The sequence below is a fragment of the Mesocricetus auratus genome, unplaced genomic scaffold (assembly GCF_017639785.1).
Source record: "Mesocricetus auratus isolate SY011 unplaced genomic scaffold, BCM_Maur_2.0 Super-Scaffold_6730, whole genome shotgun sequence".
Lineage (NCBI taxonomy): Eukaryota > Metazoa > Chordata > Mammalia > Rodentia > Cricetidae > Mesocricetus > Mesocricetus auratus.
This window is the reverse complement of record NW_024429184.1, coordinates 94,720,123-94,737,751: the sequence shown is the minus strand read 5'-3', so window position 1 is coordinate 94,737,751 and position 17,629 is coordinate 94,720,123. Positions and strand designations below refer to the sequence as shown.

Sequence of the window (17,629 nt, the reverse complement as noted above, 5' to 3'; positions counted from 1 at the left end):
AGCAAAGGATTAACAGCCTACAATCCATACTTCCTGAGTACCCTAAAAGAGACATACATGGTCCCCTGGAGAAGGGGAAAGAGAAAAGTTCTCCTGAGAAAATTGGGAGCATGAGGAAAGGGAAGAGGGAGTTAATAAAAAGAGAAGGTGAGAAGAGGAGGTTGGAGGAAGACATGAAGGAACGGGAAGACTGAGTAGGGGCAAGAATAGAGAAGAGTAAGAAAAGACATACCATAATAGAGGGAGCCATTATAGGTTTAAAGAGAAATCTGGCACTAGGGAAATGTCCAGAGGTCTATAAGAATAACCCCAAGTAACAATTTAAGCAATAGTGGAGAGGTTACCTTAAACACCTTCGAATATCCTGTGATTGACGACTACCTCATATGCCATCCTAGAGCCTTCAGCCAGTAGCTGATGGAAGCAGAAGCAGACACCCACAGCTAAACACTAAGCTGAACTCCTGGAATCCAGTGGAAGAGAGGGAGGAGTGATGAGCAAAGCGGTCAAGACCAGGCTGGATAAACCCACAGAAACAGGTGACCTGGACTAGAGGGTACTCATGGACCCCAGACTGATAGTTGGGAAACGAGTATAAAACTGACCCAGACCCCCTGAATATGGGTGTCAGTTAGGAGGCCTCAGCAATCTTTGGGGTCTCTCAGTAGATCAGTATTTATCCCTAGGGTATGAATGGACTTCCGGAGCCCATTCCACATAGAGGGATACTGTCTCCTCATAGACACATGGGGGAGGGTCTAAGCCCTGCATCAAATGATGTGACAGACTTTGAAGATCCCCAGTGTAAGGCATCACCCTCTCTGGGGAGCAGAAAGAGGATGGAATAGGGGTTGGCCATGGGAATAGGAGAAGGAAAGGGGGAGGGAACTGGGATTCACGTGTAAAACAAGCTTGTTTCTAATTTAAATTAAAAAAAAGGAAAAAAAAAAGAGCCAGACTTTCCCACTGATAAATCCCTTTTGCTTGTTCCATATAATACTTACTTTTAGATAATCTCTAATATTTTATTGAGGGTTTTTATCTATCCTTAGTTTTCTTGATTATGTTAATGTCCAGATTTGGTATGGGGCAATGCTGATTCCATAGAATGAGCTAGGAGGTTACATCTTATTTTGTCTTCTGGACAAAGCCAAGTTTCCTCCTTAGTTGTACTGTCTTATTCATTGGAAGTGTACCTGGGTCTGGTGCTTTCTGTTTCTTTTTCTGTTATGGGAATACTTCTATTCAGGCTGTCATGTTAATTCTTGCACACTGGTCTTTCCAAACTGTTGATCCATGTCATGTAGTTTTCTTAATTTGGGACATGGGGTAGTTCACAGATTGATTTCTTATTCCTGCCATGTCCACAAGATCAGCACTGGTATGACTTGCTTAATCAGTGATCTGGGTCTTCTTGGAGCTGGAGTAGTTAACTGAACCATGATGGTTGTTTCTGTGAGTTATGACTTCAGCAATGGTAATTTGAGAATCACTCAATGTCTTGGTTACGTATTTTCTTGCTGTGAAAAACCATCATGACCATGACAAACAGCTCTTATAAGGGAAACATTTAATTCAGGTGGCTCACTTACAGTTTCAGATGTTCAGTCCATTATCACGGTGGCTTGCAGGCAGACATGATGCTGGAATAGTGATTGGGAGTTCTATATCTTGCAGACAACAGGAAGTCAGCTGAGACCACTGGGCAATATCCTGAACATAGGAACCCTCAAAGTCTGACCAACAGTGACATACTTCCTCCAATAAGGCTATACTCACCCCAACAAAGACACACCCCCTAATAGTGCCACTTCCTCTGAGATTATGGGAGCCAATTACATTTAAAGTACCACACATGATATACCACATTCAAAGTAAAATTTTTCTTTGATTTTTTTGAGACAGGGCTTCTCTATGTAGCTTTATAGACCTTGAACTTACCGAGTTCCTCCTGCTTCTGCCTCACGAGGGCTGGGATTCATGGCATGTGCCACCACATCCCGGCTTGAAAGTAAAATATTGTACTATTAAAATAAAGATATTCAAAACATAGATGCTAATAACCCCCAAATTAAGCATTCAGATAAAAATCTAAAAATACACTCAGGACCATGTGAGGAATGATAGAAAACTGTGACTGAAGGAGTCAGAGGAAACTACCTCATGTTAAAAAGATAAGAAGACTCACATTAGGAAGATGGCAGCTCTTTCCTACTTGCTATGTAGTCTCAGTGTCAAAAATGCCACTGCTGTGATGCTACGAATGAGAACAGCCCCGTATTCTCATGTATTTGAATGTTTGGTCCCCAGTCAGGAGGAAGTGTTTGGGAAGGACTATGAGGTGTGGCCTTGTTGGAGCAGGTGTATAATTGGGGTTGGGCTTAGAAGTTTCTAAAGCCCACACCATTCCCTCTCCTGGGGTCCACTCTCCTTGGCCCCTTGCTTTTCTATCACATGTAATCTCTCAACAACCAATTCAGCACCATGCTTGCCTGCCTGCTGCCATGCTCCCCATTATGATGCACATGAACTCACCATCTAAAATTACAACCTTCAATGAACTCTTTTTGTAAGTGGCCTTGGTCATGGTGTCTCCTCAAAGCAATAGAACAGTAATTAAAGCAGCAGTTAGTACACACTTGACCATGATGGGATTTTGAGGAATGTGTAAGATTTTTGGACTTTGCACTAGGAAAGTGGCTGAATGCTGTAAACATCAAGTGAAGTCCTAGTATGAACTTCAAAGACAGTAGTGCTGAGTGCAATGTGCACTATAGAGGCCCAGGTCAATAGAATCCAGAGGAAATGATATCAGCTTCCAGTCTAGAGATGGTAATTGTGATATTTTGGCAAAACCATGGGTGCTTTCAGACCTTGTCCAAAGAGTCTCCCTGAAGCTAAATTTAAAAGCATTGGACTGATTTCTAGGCAGAGTATTTGAAGACAGTTTAACATTGATTCCACTGTGTGGTGCATAGAGATCACAGTTATATAGATCTACAATGAAAAAGAGCAACCAGGGCAAAAGAAAATACAAATGTACAGGAGAAAAAGATCACAAGACATTTAATGTTGGAGCCCTAGTTGGTACTGAAAAAGATAAAGAGAAAAGGAATAAAAGTAGTGGTACACTCGGGGCAGATCCTCCCCTCCTAATCCTGCAATTTGTGAGAAGAAAAGTCCTTGAGGGATGACTTGTCCCTAAAGAGCAACAGCAAATCCAGGCTTATGCCAATACAATTCAAGTAGGGTCCCTGATTCCAGGTTTCATCCTAAGCAGGCAGCAGAACTTGACAACATTGGTCATGTGGTTCTGGCATTACATTCATGAAGGAAACATATGTGAAGGGGTTGTGGAATCATCCTCTGTGGTTAAGGAAAGCTGCCGAGGCCAGCACCTGTCAGGGGTGTCCCTGCATAGAATCCTAGAGATGCCATTAGTGGAAGTTGTGAAGGTGAAGCCTGGATTTCACTGGAGACCCCAAGGTAATGAAGATGCCAGCGTCACAGGACATCTGCCAATGAAAGCTGCTAAGGGAGAGTAGCATGAGCTCAAGAGAAAGAATTCCATTGAAGTAAAAAAGGCAGACAGGAACAGGAGAGGTAAAGAGCCTTTGACATAAAACAGGAAAATGAGGAGTTTGGAGTTTGCCTTCCTGGGTTTGTTGTGCTATACTACAGTATTTCCTCACTAATCCTTATTCTTTTCTCTCTTTTCAAATGGAAATATGAATTTGGTAACATGGTATGTTGAAATAAAGAAATTGAGTTTTGCTTTCATGTGAGGTTACAATTAAAAGATTGTATGGATCTGAGAAGGGATTTTAGACTATGAAATAAGGTTGAGACTGAAAAACTATGGGGAATTTTAAAGTTTGACTAAGTGAATTTGCTTTCTGATACAGTTACAAGACTATAACAGACAAGAGAATGGAATGCACTGGTTTGAATAAAACCCCATAGGTGCATATTTTGAATGTTTGGTCTCCCTTTCAGGAGGCATCATGAGGTGTGTAATTTTCGAAGAGGCATGTCACTGGAAAATAATCTGCGGTATCAAAAACCCACAGAACATGGCCAAGGTCCCCTCTGTGGGTAGCAGAAGGACTGAAAATGGACAGGACTGGGTTTCTGACAGCACATGCAGGTGGAATTCAAAACATACACATAGGGCTTTACAGGATGACAAACTGTGAAGGCTGGGATAAGGAAAGTGATTGCTCGGTCACCTCTTCCTACCTCCCCACCCCACATTCTGAAGCCTTTGTGACATGGAGACAAGAACTCTGTGATGCAGGCATGGGCCCAGCTACCCACTCCCAGAAGGAACTCTAGGGGTTCAGTTGCTTGAGAGAAACAGTACAATTCAGATGGAGAATTTTCTCTCTCTTCTGGAAAGCGTTGATACTTCATGGATAACACCCAGCTTCACCACTTTGGCAATGGATATGATCCTAGCCTTTGTGTGTGGGCTGGGGATCTTTCACCTCTTATTACCCTTCCTTCCCCCTAATGCACCTTCAACTCCACTGGTAGAAAGGATCACTGCCAAAAAGGTAAGAATGGCTTAGCCCCAAACAACAGAGAATAGTTCCCCCTCTCTCCTTATAGGCTCCACTTTCCAAATTGAATAGGGTGGTAGCTGAAATGGGATTGCAGCCAACAGTAGAACCCCATCCTCTCAGAACTGGCAGGTAGGGCATGGAGACAGCGGGCCCCAAGACATCTGCTCTCTCACCATGCATGCCTGAGAGAAGCCCTGTGAGACTGTGGTCACGGGTAGTGTGCCTGGGATGGTTAGGGACCTATGAAAAGAGAAAGTTTCTGAGCACTGGTTCCTATGTCCCCCTCTAACATACAACCTTACAGGGTCCATGGAGCTGACATGAAGGGGTGATGAGCTCCAGGACATGAGTGAGCCTTTGGTTCCTCTGCAGAACCCTGACCAGTGACACTCATGGTAGCTCTCACAGAGATAGTCCCCATTTGAGTTTTCTAAGAGGAAAGGAACACATATTAGCATCCATTGTGGATAAGATGATGGAGCTGCATGTGCTGTCTGTCTCTGTCAGGTGGAGAGGAGTGCTCACAGCAATATCAGGAAGAAAATCAGGATCAAGAAATATAGACTGATTCTTTCCCCTGGAAAGGTGACTCATCCTCCTGCCCTTGAGTAATAACACCAAATGAGATGCAGCACCATGGAGGAGGCAGCTCCTTGGAAAGAACCCAGAATCGAAGACGCTTCCCAGGTTCTGTGCAAAGAATGAAGCCTTGGATGCCCAGGATTGGGTGATGCCTTGGAGGGGCAGTGTGGGAGGATTTCAGGGCAAATTTGTTGTTAAAGTTCTCTGAGACATTCTCCTCTGTCACAACATTGGTCCTTCCCACCACTCCAAAGGGAGGTTAAGACATCCATGGAATTCATTAGAAGTGGAAGCACCTGGCCTGTGGCATTTTTCTACCCACATAGACCTTACTGTCAATGCATTTGGGCATGTAGGCTTGCTCACAGTTGCCTGATCCCCTGTTTCCCTTTTCTTTTCTACTGACTGGACATTTCATTCAGTGTCTGGTAAGAAACCAGGTCCGTCCTTATTCCACCATAACCAAGTGTCTATTTCCAGCTTACAGAGGCAGCAGGAAGAAATTGAGGGAGGACAAGGCACTGGTTTCACTTCTGCACAGGTGAGCCATCTCCATTACTTGGGGCCACTTACTACTTCCCAGTTATGTGATCACCCCCAACCAGGGCATAAGGTTATCTAGGGAATAGGGATCTCTGCATGGGTGGGATGTGCGTACAGTCCTGGAGTTTAAGTCAACAGGGTCTTGTACAAAGCAGAGTTTGGAACAGAAGTCTGATGGGGTTCCAGGGTCCTTCCCCACTCAGATTGCCCAAACTCCAGACCCATATGCTCCTGGATGCATTTACATGTCCTGTCTCCTACAGCACCATAAGGAGGCTTGTCAATACCATCAGCTTCAGCCAGGTTTTAAGGCAAGATTCCCAGTTGAAGAGTCCAACCCTGAAGTTGCCAGAGCTGACCAGCCACCTCCGCAGCCCATAGAGGAATCTGTGGTCACAGATTTACCCATAGCAGAGTACTCTGCTCCTCTCAAGGAACAACTGCTGTCCAAAGATTCTAAAATCATGTCAACTGTCCAGGTGAATCCCTCAGCTTCTATTGAGTCACAGATGTCTGGGAGTGCCTCTCAACCACCAGAGACCTTGACACTAGGGAGATGCTGTTCACTACCACTGGTACCTTCCCACCTATTTCATCCTCCTGATCCTGTGGCATATGCTCCATCCGTTCCACATAGACAGATAGTAGCTCTTCAGTGAGACTGAAAAGCACTGGGGGCCCCACAGAGCATACCTCTGACAGGATTGCCATCTCCCATGTGAAACACATCACGCATTAACCATGCAGAACAGTCTAACTTTATCCCACCAAAAATTAACCACAAAAACATTCCTGCCTTGATCATCCCAGGCCTTATCAACTCATGCAGGCCTACCTCCACCACTCAAGGCCTTGACGACTCAAACAGTTCTTGTTCAACCACACTAGAACTTAATAACACATGCAGACCTACGTACAACTCTGCCGGTCTAGAAAGCTCAGGCAAGCCTACCTCAATTATGCCAGGTCATGAGTACTCAAGTAGGCCCACCTGTGTCACTCCAGGTCTTAATAGCTCAAAGAGGCCTACTGAAAGAACTCCAGGAGTAGACCACACAAACAGGCCTTCCTCAAACTCATTAGACATTAATAACACATACAGATCTATTTACCCCCTTGCAGGCCTTAAAAACTGTAGATCATGAGAGCTCAAACAGGCCTACCTCTAACAATCCAGGCCTTAAGAACACAAGCAGAACTACTTCTACAACTCTGGGCCTTGAAAATTCAACTAGGCCTACCTCAACATCTGGCATCCTTGACTACTCAAGCAGGCCTACCTTAAGCAGTTCAAGTCTTAACTGCTCATGCAAGCCTACCTCAACAACATTATGCCTTAACTACTCAAATAGGCCTATCTCAATTACCCCATCCATTGTCCACTCCAACAGGCCAGTCTCAGGCCCTACCTGGTCCAATATAGTTTCCAAAACTGGTGCCAGTCCAACTCATCACATGGTAAGGCCTTGTAAGAACATCTTTCTGTCAGGCTTCAAAAGGCCTCCTTCTGGAAAGGACCCACATACAGGCAGATACAGGCTGGGGAGCCAACATTCATTAACCCTGACATGCAGGAGATACTGGAATTTCAGATTAGTAAGAGAGTAGAACTCAAAGTATGGAAGGGGAAAGGAAAAGAAAGATCTGATTATATCTTGGTGTGCATGGGAAGTATGCTGCAGTCCTGGAGCCTCAAGCAGACCACTAGCACCTCAGGCCCCTTCTGGAGCCTAAAAAGCAAATCTGAGCAGCTTTCAGGTCATCACCAATTCTACTACCAAGAGGTCTCTATCAACCATATACAGGTCACAGGTAGCCAGTTTTCCTGGGGTCTCCCCTACCTCCTCAGTGGTTACACAGTGGCTACAGTCAATATGGCACGGTCTTCACTAGATCCCCCTGCCATCATCTTCAATGGACTCTGTCCTTACATACCAATAGAAATTTAGTCTGACATACATCAAGAGCTCATTTCTCCAAAGACTTTGCTTTATCACTTAGGGAAATCCCAATATTTAACCACAAAATGTCTGACTTACAAGCACCAGTGACTAGAAACCAAATGTGGAACAGTGATCCAACCACAATACCAAATCTACCATGCAATTCACCTCCAGCTAGGAATAATGGTGCTTCTCACACTAATGCTTCAAGAAACCAACTTAATGTCCCACCCGCTGTTCAAAACCTAGAAACTATATTTTGAAGAAACACCAAGAAAGAAGTAAAAATCTACCAGACAGGGTTAAAAAAAATCACAGGAAGCATTTCTTGAACTCACTTCAAAGAGGTGGGCCTCCAAGGGCCAGGCTTCCCTTGCCCATCTCCCAAGGGAAATCATTGACCCTGAGCTCCAGGAGCACATAGAGCAACACTTAAAAAAGCGATTTTGTCAACTCCATGTCCAATGGCCCCACAAGAATCAAGAATTGATACACATGATAAAACCTCAGAGGAACCACCTGGAATGGGTCAGGCAGAGGTGAATGATGGGACTGCATGTCCCTCAACATTGACAGATGAGAGCAGTCAACATCCACAGAGTGTCTCATCAAAGGTTCCAAAGACAGCCCAACTCCTAAAGGACCCATGCAAGGATCTAAACAACTGTTTAGGAAGCATATTGAATGACCTGGATAGGAGCCCATAAGGTTCCCTGGGCAAAGTTGTAGAGATTATCTCCGATGCAAAGGCAGAACCCAGCTACTTGAGACACCCAGGAGTTGGCACACCAAGTTTTGCCCTGGTGGGACCAGGAAAGGAGCATCTAGCAGGCACACTGCATATCCATTCAAGCAGGAAGTGCAAGCACATCCACAATAGCAAGATGGCCATGGAAAGAACATCCTTTCACGATTTGAACAGTCACAAGAAAGATTCTCAGGGGCCTTCTTTCCTAGATTCTGGTACGCAGAAGGTGCTAGAAACACATCTAACCAGATGTCTTGTGAAACTCTGGTGGAGCTTGGCCCTCAGAGGCCTCAAAACCATACCTATTTTTAACAGAAACAAGACTACCTCTGTGCCTTTTCAAATGCCCTCCAATGCCTCCTTGTCCTTAGGGGACTCTAGAGATAATTCCCTTCCCACAAATCTCAGTATCCTGGGAGAATCTTTTCAGCATGCCCCAGAAGAGACTGCAATGAAAGAGATTCCCCTGTGTAATCCTCAATCTGAAATTCCCGAGAGCTATTCTAACCAGGGAAACTCTGTGCCTGCTGAGGCCCCTACAAGTATCCAGGAGGATAATATGAAATCTATGTCCACTGCAGAGAGCCATTTAGGCAGATCCGGACACTTTAAAACTGTTCATAAATCTTGCACAGGTAAGCCAGTGTCAACTCCAGGCCTAATCAGAGGTATGTGTCAGTCACAAAAAAATGAGCATGTTTCATTAGGAAAGACAGACCAACCATTGTCACTTATGAGCAACAGTGTGGCATCCCAGTCAACAAGGAGTAGGAATACCAGGGAGCTGGAGAAGGCAGAGAACAAAGTGTCATGTGACTGGGCATTTACCACTGCAGCTCACAAGATGAGAAACTTTCTATACAACAATAAACATCTATGGATTTTGAATCTCTGGAGATCACTGAAAATCCATCCTCATCCAGAGCTTTTAATAAGACACCAGAATACTCAGGTCTGGGCACTCATCACTGCTCAGCCCCTGGGGTTTTCCTACTGGACCGTGCCACTGGCACATTGTTTCAAGATTGTGCCCCTGAGGTGGTTCTTGCTGCAGATATCAGGGCCTCCAAGTCCAGCTGTGTCACGACCACCTCGACCAGCAAGGAAGACGCGACTCAGGAATCCTTCTCACAGGCAGTTTATTCAGGACCTTGAACAAATCTTCTGACACCAGGGAGTGCCCGCCCACAGCTTAAAAAGGCCCTTGGGCGGCCAACCCCGGTAAGCCATGTGGCGACAGCAGATAGGTCCACATACGAGGAAGCAAGCCAGATATCCAGCCTTGACCAAATAAGGAGTTGTTTATCACAGAGAGCACTTGCTATCGGGCTAGCAGAGGCGAAAGCCAGCACCATCTTAAGGGTGCGGCATTTCACAGCTCTCTACACAGCTGCAAGACTGTGTCCACTACAAGTACATCAACCTCCCATGACAGGTTCCCTTTTCTGTCAAGTGAAGTGACTGTTCCCAAGATATCTAAACCACAGGAGCCATGGACTAGCCACATCTTTGCTTCAAATACCCAAAAGGATGACTATAGAAATCCCAGGCTCGACTTCTATCATTCAGCCAAAAGGCCTGCCCAAGCCTCCAAGTCAGATAGTCATGAAAAGAAGTTTGGGGATAAGATCAAATGCTTCATATTTTTAACCCTGAAAGGAAGTTCAATAAAAGTTAAGAAAAATTCACAACAGAAAGTCAAGGCCCCATCAGCCCCAACCCAAAGTCAAGGGTCAATGGGGAGCAGAGTATTCATGTCACATCCGGTCGCTGAAGCACAGAACCACATGACCTCGGCTGTATGGGTTCCAGTGGAGAAACACGGTGTCCACCATCAATGTGTTCACGCAAAGAATCTGCATGAACCATCTAAAGATTCAGTGTGTAGGCATGTCTGCCATCATAGAATTATCTACTCAAAGAAACACTAGCTGTGCTCAACAAGTTATCCCCAAGGTGCACAGACAAGCATCCACAGACAAAGGGATGCCCTATGGTTGTAACGGGGTTCAGATGTTGACACATGTGTCCCAAGCTGCTGTCTATCAGGGAGTAAGGCAGATACCACGTGTCCCTGGGACTCCCTATTCACTGTCCTAGGCACTGCCCCTTTAGAGTGGACATTATTGAAAAGAAGTACTTTTCTAAATGTGAAGTAATTAAACTTTCATTCATTCATTACTTTCTGTGTGTTTTGTCTGGAGGTTGTGTCTACAGTGTTAGGCCACAGGGAAATGGCTGCATCTGGTCTACCTCAGCACTGCTTCTGGAGGGGATAGGCTCCTCGAAGAGGAGACAGTGGCAATTGAAGTCTCACCATCTCCTGGTTCCATCATTGTAGCGACTGTTAATTTTACTGTAATTATGGAAGCAGAAGTAAAGGTTTTGTGGGGTTGGCAGTTGTCAACCCTACAAGACACAAACAAGAAATACTTAGGAGTGATGTGGACATAATAAATCAAAACAATAAGACCCATACAAGCCTTGAGGATTGGGGAGTGCTAAATTAACCCTGTCAGATACCACCCTTAGGGCCAGCTTTTACCATTTCTTTCTCCTGATTTGCTCTAACATGAACTTTATGTAGCTATATACAGAGACTCAAAGAAGCAGCCCAATGTCACCAAGCAGGCACAGGGCTTACGTTTTTCAAAGTAGGAGAACCATAACCCCTGGATATCCTCCCAAGAAAGAAAGGACCTGGGGACTTTCAGGACCCTCTATCAACTCAAAGTGGCTGCCACCCAGATGAGTTCTCCAGGCCTCCCAGCTCAGCCTGGATGACAAAGCAGTGTCACCCTGTCATGTGTCAGCCTCCAATGCCAGAATGGTGGCCAGCATTGAACTGACAACTTTCATGAGTGTGGCAGCTCTGAATGCTTGCCGAGGGTCTCATGATGCCTGGTCATTTGTACTTCCTTCTTGTCCACTCTATATGCAGCGCCCCTCTGCATGATTAGCCCAAGGAGCGAGGTAGAAAACAAAAAGGTTAGAGCCAAGCAGGAGGCCGCTTAACATGAGGATGCCCTAAACCTTTCCATGCATGTGTAGCCCCTGCCCTCCTTGTTTAGACTGTGTATACCAAGGTCTGTGTCATTCACCCCAGGCCCTTCAACTTGGACTGGAGGAGCCTTTTAGCTTTAAAGGAGTTGAAGCAAATCCAAGGAATGAAGATCAGCTTCCTCACAGCAGGTCTATTAAGTGTCTCCTTCCATTGCATGCCTGGTGCTAAGAACCGTGCACCATCCTTAGACATCAGTTTCCTGCTCCTGAGCAGCTGCTGTGGATTGCATGGAACTCTCGATTTTAGATCTTGGCATTTGTTACTTCCTGGAAAGAAATAGAACAGGAGAGACGGAAGCAGCCACACATAAACTGTAAACGCCTAGCCAGAGCGCTTTCTATCATCTCTCACGAGCCAGCTCAACAGATGGGAAAGATTCTTTTTATCTCCACAGCATTATTATAAAGCACATTCATGAAGTGAAACCTGCCTTTCTGTCTCAAACCACTTTCACTGATTATGCCTTGTTTTTGTTTTTGTTTTTGATTTTTTGGTTTTTCGAGACAGGGTTTCTCTGTATTGTTTTGGAGGCTATCGGTCCAGCCCAGCCTCGAACTCACAGAGATCCGCCTGCCTCTGCCTCCCGAGTGCTGGGATTAAAGGCGTGTGCCACCACCGCCCGGCTTGATTATGCCTTGTTTAACCTTGAGTCTTGAGAAGTCTCTGGCTCTAAAAAAAATAATAAGTTTGATTCCTCTGGAGTTTTCTATTCTTTGCTGAAAATGAAAGTTATATATATACATATGCATATATAAATGCATATACATATAAATACATTATATATTATATATATTAAAGTAAGTGAATTTAAATATATGTTTCATAGGTGATCACAAATCTTCCTCTTCCAATGGATTTGAGTTAAATGGCAGACATTAAATGTAAAAGATGTGAATCAAGCACATAAGTATTCTTTTTTCTCGGTTGAACTAAGAATTCTTACTTATACCCAAGCTCTCCATTATTCATCTCAGAAATGTGAGACGTGTTAATTAGAAACTTATATAAAGATGTTCATTTTTTCTTTCCCCATACAACAATGGTTTTAGCTCAGAACCTATTAGGTGAGTGAAAAAGGCAATTTATAGCCGCTGGAAAAACAGCTATAAAATCTAGAATAGTGGGGGCTGGAGAGATGTCTCAGTGGTTAAGAAAACTTGTTGTTCTTGCAGAGGACCTGGGTTCTGTGCCCAGTCCCACACCAGGAAGCTCACAAACACCTCTAACTCCAGCTCCAGGGGGTCCGATTCCTTCTTCTGACCTCCACAGACACCTGTATACATACACACACACCAATATTTTTTTTAATCTGAAAAGAGATTAGTATCAAATAAAGAATCAATTGATAGAGGAAACCTTTGGGGAAAACCCAATTCAGTAGAACATTACCACGTTAGAGCACCATTGTTCAATTAGCAGAAAACATTTTCAAGAATATGTGAAATCTTGTAGCCGTAAGAAAACAATCTTGGAAACCAGTTAAAGCATGGCACTTCTTGTGTCCTTCAACAGTGGGTTGGACAAGAAACATGGACCTTAGTCACTGGGGGTTTGGAGTACTACAGATCCATTGCAGGAAATTCACCTCCTCCTGGTTATTGTGAATATTCCACATTTCTAACCTCTTTCCTTCTCTGTCATTTCATCAGCACATTACTCTGTCACAGAAAGATCCTAGTCCCTGCCTCTCTCTGGCTTCCAGGCCAAGTCCTTCAGCATTTACTAAACCTGTGTTGCTCCTTTCACCACTGAGAAAAACATTCATCTTCTCTAAGTACCTCCCCTTCCTGGAACAACATGGAAGGAACACAGTTTTGCAAGATGAGCTGACTGTTCATTGTTTGTGAAGAGTGGACATTTCTGGGTAAGAATGGAGAGAGATGCATATTAGCCCTGTGTAAAATCTTATAATTCTGGGTCTAGTGAAGCAAGACTCTGACCCCAGACAAGAATTTGCGTCTTGTGTAATATCTCTTTATAAAGATGCGATTGCTAACTAGTGAAAAGTGGGAGTTGGTCATTCCAGATACTTCAGTATAACAATGTGACAATTGTTTCTCAGTGTAATTGACAAGTTAAAGACTGAGTGTCTAAAGCGATGATTCAGCAAATGCTCTGCTAACTTCAGCTTTAAAGAACTAAATCTTGTTTGTGGAGACATCTGCTATCAGTATATGTTGCATTTGAGGAATCTTTTGCTTCTGTTTTCTGAACATATTTTTGTATAATAAAATGTAAGTACCACGAGGAATATGAAAACATGACTTCAAAAAAATGAGAAAGGAGGGGCTAAAAGGTGACTAGGCAGGCAAATGCAGTGGCTGTGAGCGCCTATTTCCTGGACTGCTTGGTGAGCACATGAATGCTCTACACATTGCTGAACTGTGTAAGAGTTCTATAAAAAGCTTCAGCTGAAATATTTGTGGAAATTTTAATAAAAAATTAAAGACTCTAAAAATGGTCCAAAAGATATGCAAGAAGTTAAAAAAAACTACAAAACTAAAAATTTACTAAAACATTTTAAGAGCAGTAACAATCTATAACCCATTCCTGTGGCAGTTCAATATTAGGAAAACAGCTTTTACATTCTAAGAGACTGGAATTTTTGCTGGACCTCACAGCCAAAGTTAATTATATACCTGGAGGTTACTTAAGAATTAAGACTGCTATCCTACTGTGTAGCCAGCTTGTTTAACCTGCCTTAAGAGAGCAATGGAGCATGCCTTGAATTTCCCATGTAATCAACTTTTACAACCTAAGCTGATGCATAGCTAGAATCTTAATTACGTACTCTTCCATAACCCCGACCAAAAATAATGCATGACTATCATTTGCTGAAAACAACAAAAGTAGAGGTTGAAAGAAATCTTGTAACATGAATATTCACCATAAATATTGACTACCACATTTGGACAGTGCTGAGTAAACAATACAGGGGTTGGAGAGATGGCTCATTGTGTAAAAGCATTGACTGCTCTTCTGGGGAACACTGGTTCAATTCCTAGCACCCACGTGGCAACTCACACCTGTCTGTAACTCCAGTTCCAGGGCTTCTGACACCCTCATACAGACATGCATGCAGGCAAAACTCCATTCAACATTAAATAAAAGTAAATTGTTAATAAATTATTTAAAAACAAAAAGATATGGCGGGCAGTGGTGTCCCATGCTTTTAATCCCAACACTCAGGAGGTAGAGGCATGTGGATATCCATGAGTTTGAAGCCAGCCTGGTCCACAGAGTGAGTTCCAGGACAGCCAGAGCTACACAAGGAAACCCTATCAAAAACAAAAACAAACAAAAAAGAAGCAAGCTTAATAAACACTAATATTTATAATATTGTATGTTATATGGGTCAATTTGAGTCAGTGATTTGATACTTTGTAATACTCCATTAAAGATTTCTGTAAATTTCCCTTCATTCTTTCTTTCTGTGATGCTTTCTGTGATGTGCAATAAACATAAAGCAAAGCCTTTTGTTAGAAACAGACACACAGTTACACGCAGAGACAGACATGTACAGTCACATAGACATTCATACAGTGACAAACATACAGAGACATAGAGGGAGAGATGAACACAGTGATAAATTCACAAGATAGCTTTCAAGCAGGCACAGATTCAGACTCATACAACAGATAGACAAAGGACACAATGTCCCAAGGAATATGAAATAAATAATCCAAAACTGGGCTCGCTTTTGGTTAAATGACACCAAATGCTTTGATTTCTCCTCTGTCATCAGTGTAGTACTGGTGACTGGGAATTTATTGTTAATGCATTCAAAACAATTGAACTTTGGTGCTCCAAGTGAGGAATGTGTGTGACTTGGTGAGAACCATTTTATGTATTTAATACACATACTCATTTCTAGCCACTCCAAGTAGTTACAGGCAAGAACATGAACTATTTTACTCTATTTCCCAATCAAGGCAAACAGAATGACAACACCTCTCATACTGCTACAGGTTCCATAGTCAAGCTCCTAGTGCCTCCAAAGGCCTGGAGACTCCCTTTTCTCCAGCTCCTTCTTTGAAGCCAAACATTCTAATATATGTCTGGCAAATAATATTAGGGTATTGGTTACCCCATCCCTGGTCTCTCAGAAGCCAAGACATTCCAGACCACCGAAGATAGACAAAGAATCCACAGGCTATCAAGCCCCACCTACTTCCAAGAAATTAAGACAAAGCATCATTCAGAGGAAAATATACTAAGACCTTTAACTCCAGATACACAGGGAAAGGCAGGCTATATACACTGAGAAGCACTGAGGTCTTAGTGAAGAGAAATTAAGCACACCCTGTAACCTCATTACTGATGACACCGTTCAGAACCAAGGCAAAGGAAAGCAAAAGAGAGCTGCTCCCTGGAGTTAGAACAGACAGACATGCTCCTGGAACACTAACCCTGCAGAAGAGCCTGGATTTAGATCTTCCTGGAGACCAATGTGTGCCCTAAAGTATTATTAAGAACAACAGAGTAATCATCCAGATTATTGGACCTGGCTGCCGTAAGAGAGATAGTGAGACACATTTCAAAAACATCTTGACAACTTCCAGGGCTGCAGTTTAGATATATCAGTGGTTTCTCATTGCAAGGGAGAGAAACCAGAATAATCTAACTAGTCTCATATGTTAAATTAGCAAGCAGCTGACAACCTCCTTGAAAGAATGAGGAGACCACCCTTGGGGCTTTTGTGATATGCTCACTTTTAAACAACAAAGAGACAGATTTTTTTAGAGGAATTTTGACCCTCACACAGGGAAACATAACAATCAATGGAAGCTGCCTGTCTTAGGGTTTCTCTTGCTGTAAAGAAACACCATGACCACCGCAGCTGTTATAAATGAAAACATTTCATTAGGCTGGCTTACAATTTCCGAGGTTTAGTCTATTATCATCATGGCAGGACATGCTAACATGCAGGCAGGCATAATGCTAGAGAAGGAGCTAAGAGTTCTACATCTTGATGCCCAGGCATTTGGAAATGAGCTGTCACACTGGGCATGGTTTGAGCATATATGAGGCCTAAAAGCCTACCTCCACAGTGACAAACTTCCTAATAGTGCCATTCCCTATGGGCCAAGTTTTCAAATGCACGAGTCTATGGAAGCCATTCCTATTCAAACCACCACACTGCCTGTAAGAGCAGCTCAACAATAGATCTAACTGACAAAACTTCAAAATAAACATTGTAAGTATGTACAAAGAACAAAATAATCAAAATTAAGGAGGTAAAAAGGAAGACAATGTCTTATCATATACATGGCATCAATATAAAGACAGAAGTCATAAAAAGAATCAAAAGGAAATTCTGAAGCTAAAAGTTTCAATAACTAAAATTAAAAAAAAACCTCAATAGCTAAAACGCTACTTGCATAAGGGGCACACAGCTTCTGTTTGAGCTTGCAGAAGAAAGATTTGGTAAACTTGAAGTCAATAAATCCAGATTATACAAATCTGAAACTAGAAATATAAAACATGCAAAAATGAACCAAGCTGAAAAGAAATGTGGGCTTATGAACATACACAAAGCAGACTATCAGAAGGAAGGAAGGAATGAGGAAGGAAATATTCAAAAGTCAAAATTAGCACTTATGAAGGGATCCTAATAAAGTTAATAGCTGAGGGGTAACAAGATGGCTCAGTGGATAGAGGTACTTGCTGTTAAGCCTGGCATCCTGAGCCCCATCCTAAGGACCCATAGAGCATACAGAGAGGATAATTTCTCAAAAGCTGTCCTCTGATATCCACACACATGCGATAGCACACACAAGCCCATGCAAACACAGAGAAGGAAGAAATGTGCAACTATAGTTAAAACGACTAATAACTGAAACAAGGGAGACCAGAAGACAGTAAGGGCAACACAAAGTTCAAAGAAAAAATGACCATAACTGATTATAAACCCATTAAAATCAGACTTCAAAAACAGGGTAAAATAAAATATGACAATAAATGCAAACTGAGATAACATACTACTTACAGAATGACCTTATGAGGAATCATAAAGGAAGTTTTTAAAGATGGAGAAATAACCCCAGAGATTAATTTCAAATACAAAAGAGAAAAGAAAATCCACTAGTAAGTGTAATTAAATAATTATAAAAGACAGGGTAAATGCATATTTCTCCTCTTTTCTCTAAGTAATTTTAAAACCAATTGTATAAAACAGTACACT

The 17,629-nt window shown here is 42.9% G+C and overlaps 1 protein-coding gene across 5 annotated transcripts; it reads left to right on the top strand.

The window, feature by feature from the left end:
- Positions 1-485: 485 nt before the first annotated feature.
- On the top strand, positions 486-13,913 carry LOC121138854. Of its 5 annotated transcripts, none has more exons than XM_040741778.1 (3): positions 486-539; positions 5,073-5,688; positions 5,954-9,576. In XM_040741778.1, exon 3 carries the CDS (start codon positions 8,518-8,520, stop codon positions 9,547-9,549), a length of 1,032 nt encoding a protein of 343 aa, XP_040597712.1. In that variant the 5' UTR covers positions 486-539; positions 5,073-5,688; positions 5,954-8,517; the 3' UTR covers positions 9,550-9,576. The 5 variants fall into 5 exon arrangements, 4 of the variants coding, with proteins under 4 accessions (XP_040597712.1, XP_040597711.1, XP_040597714.1 ...); XR_005875726.1 differs by lacking the exon at positions 486-539 and adding an exon at positions 13,095-13,913 and having other exon boundaries at positions 2,156-5,688; positions 5,954-6,169; XM_040741777.1 differs by lacking the exon at positions 486-539 and adding an exon at positions 2,178-4,556.
- Positions 13,914-17,629: the final 3,716 nt, after the last annotated feature.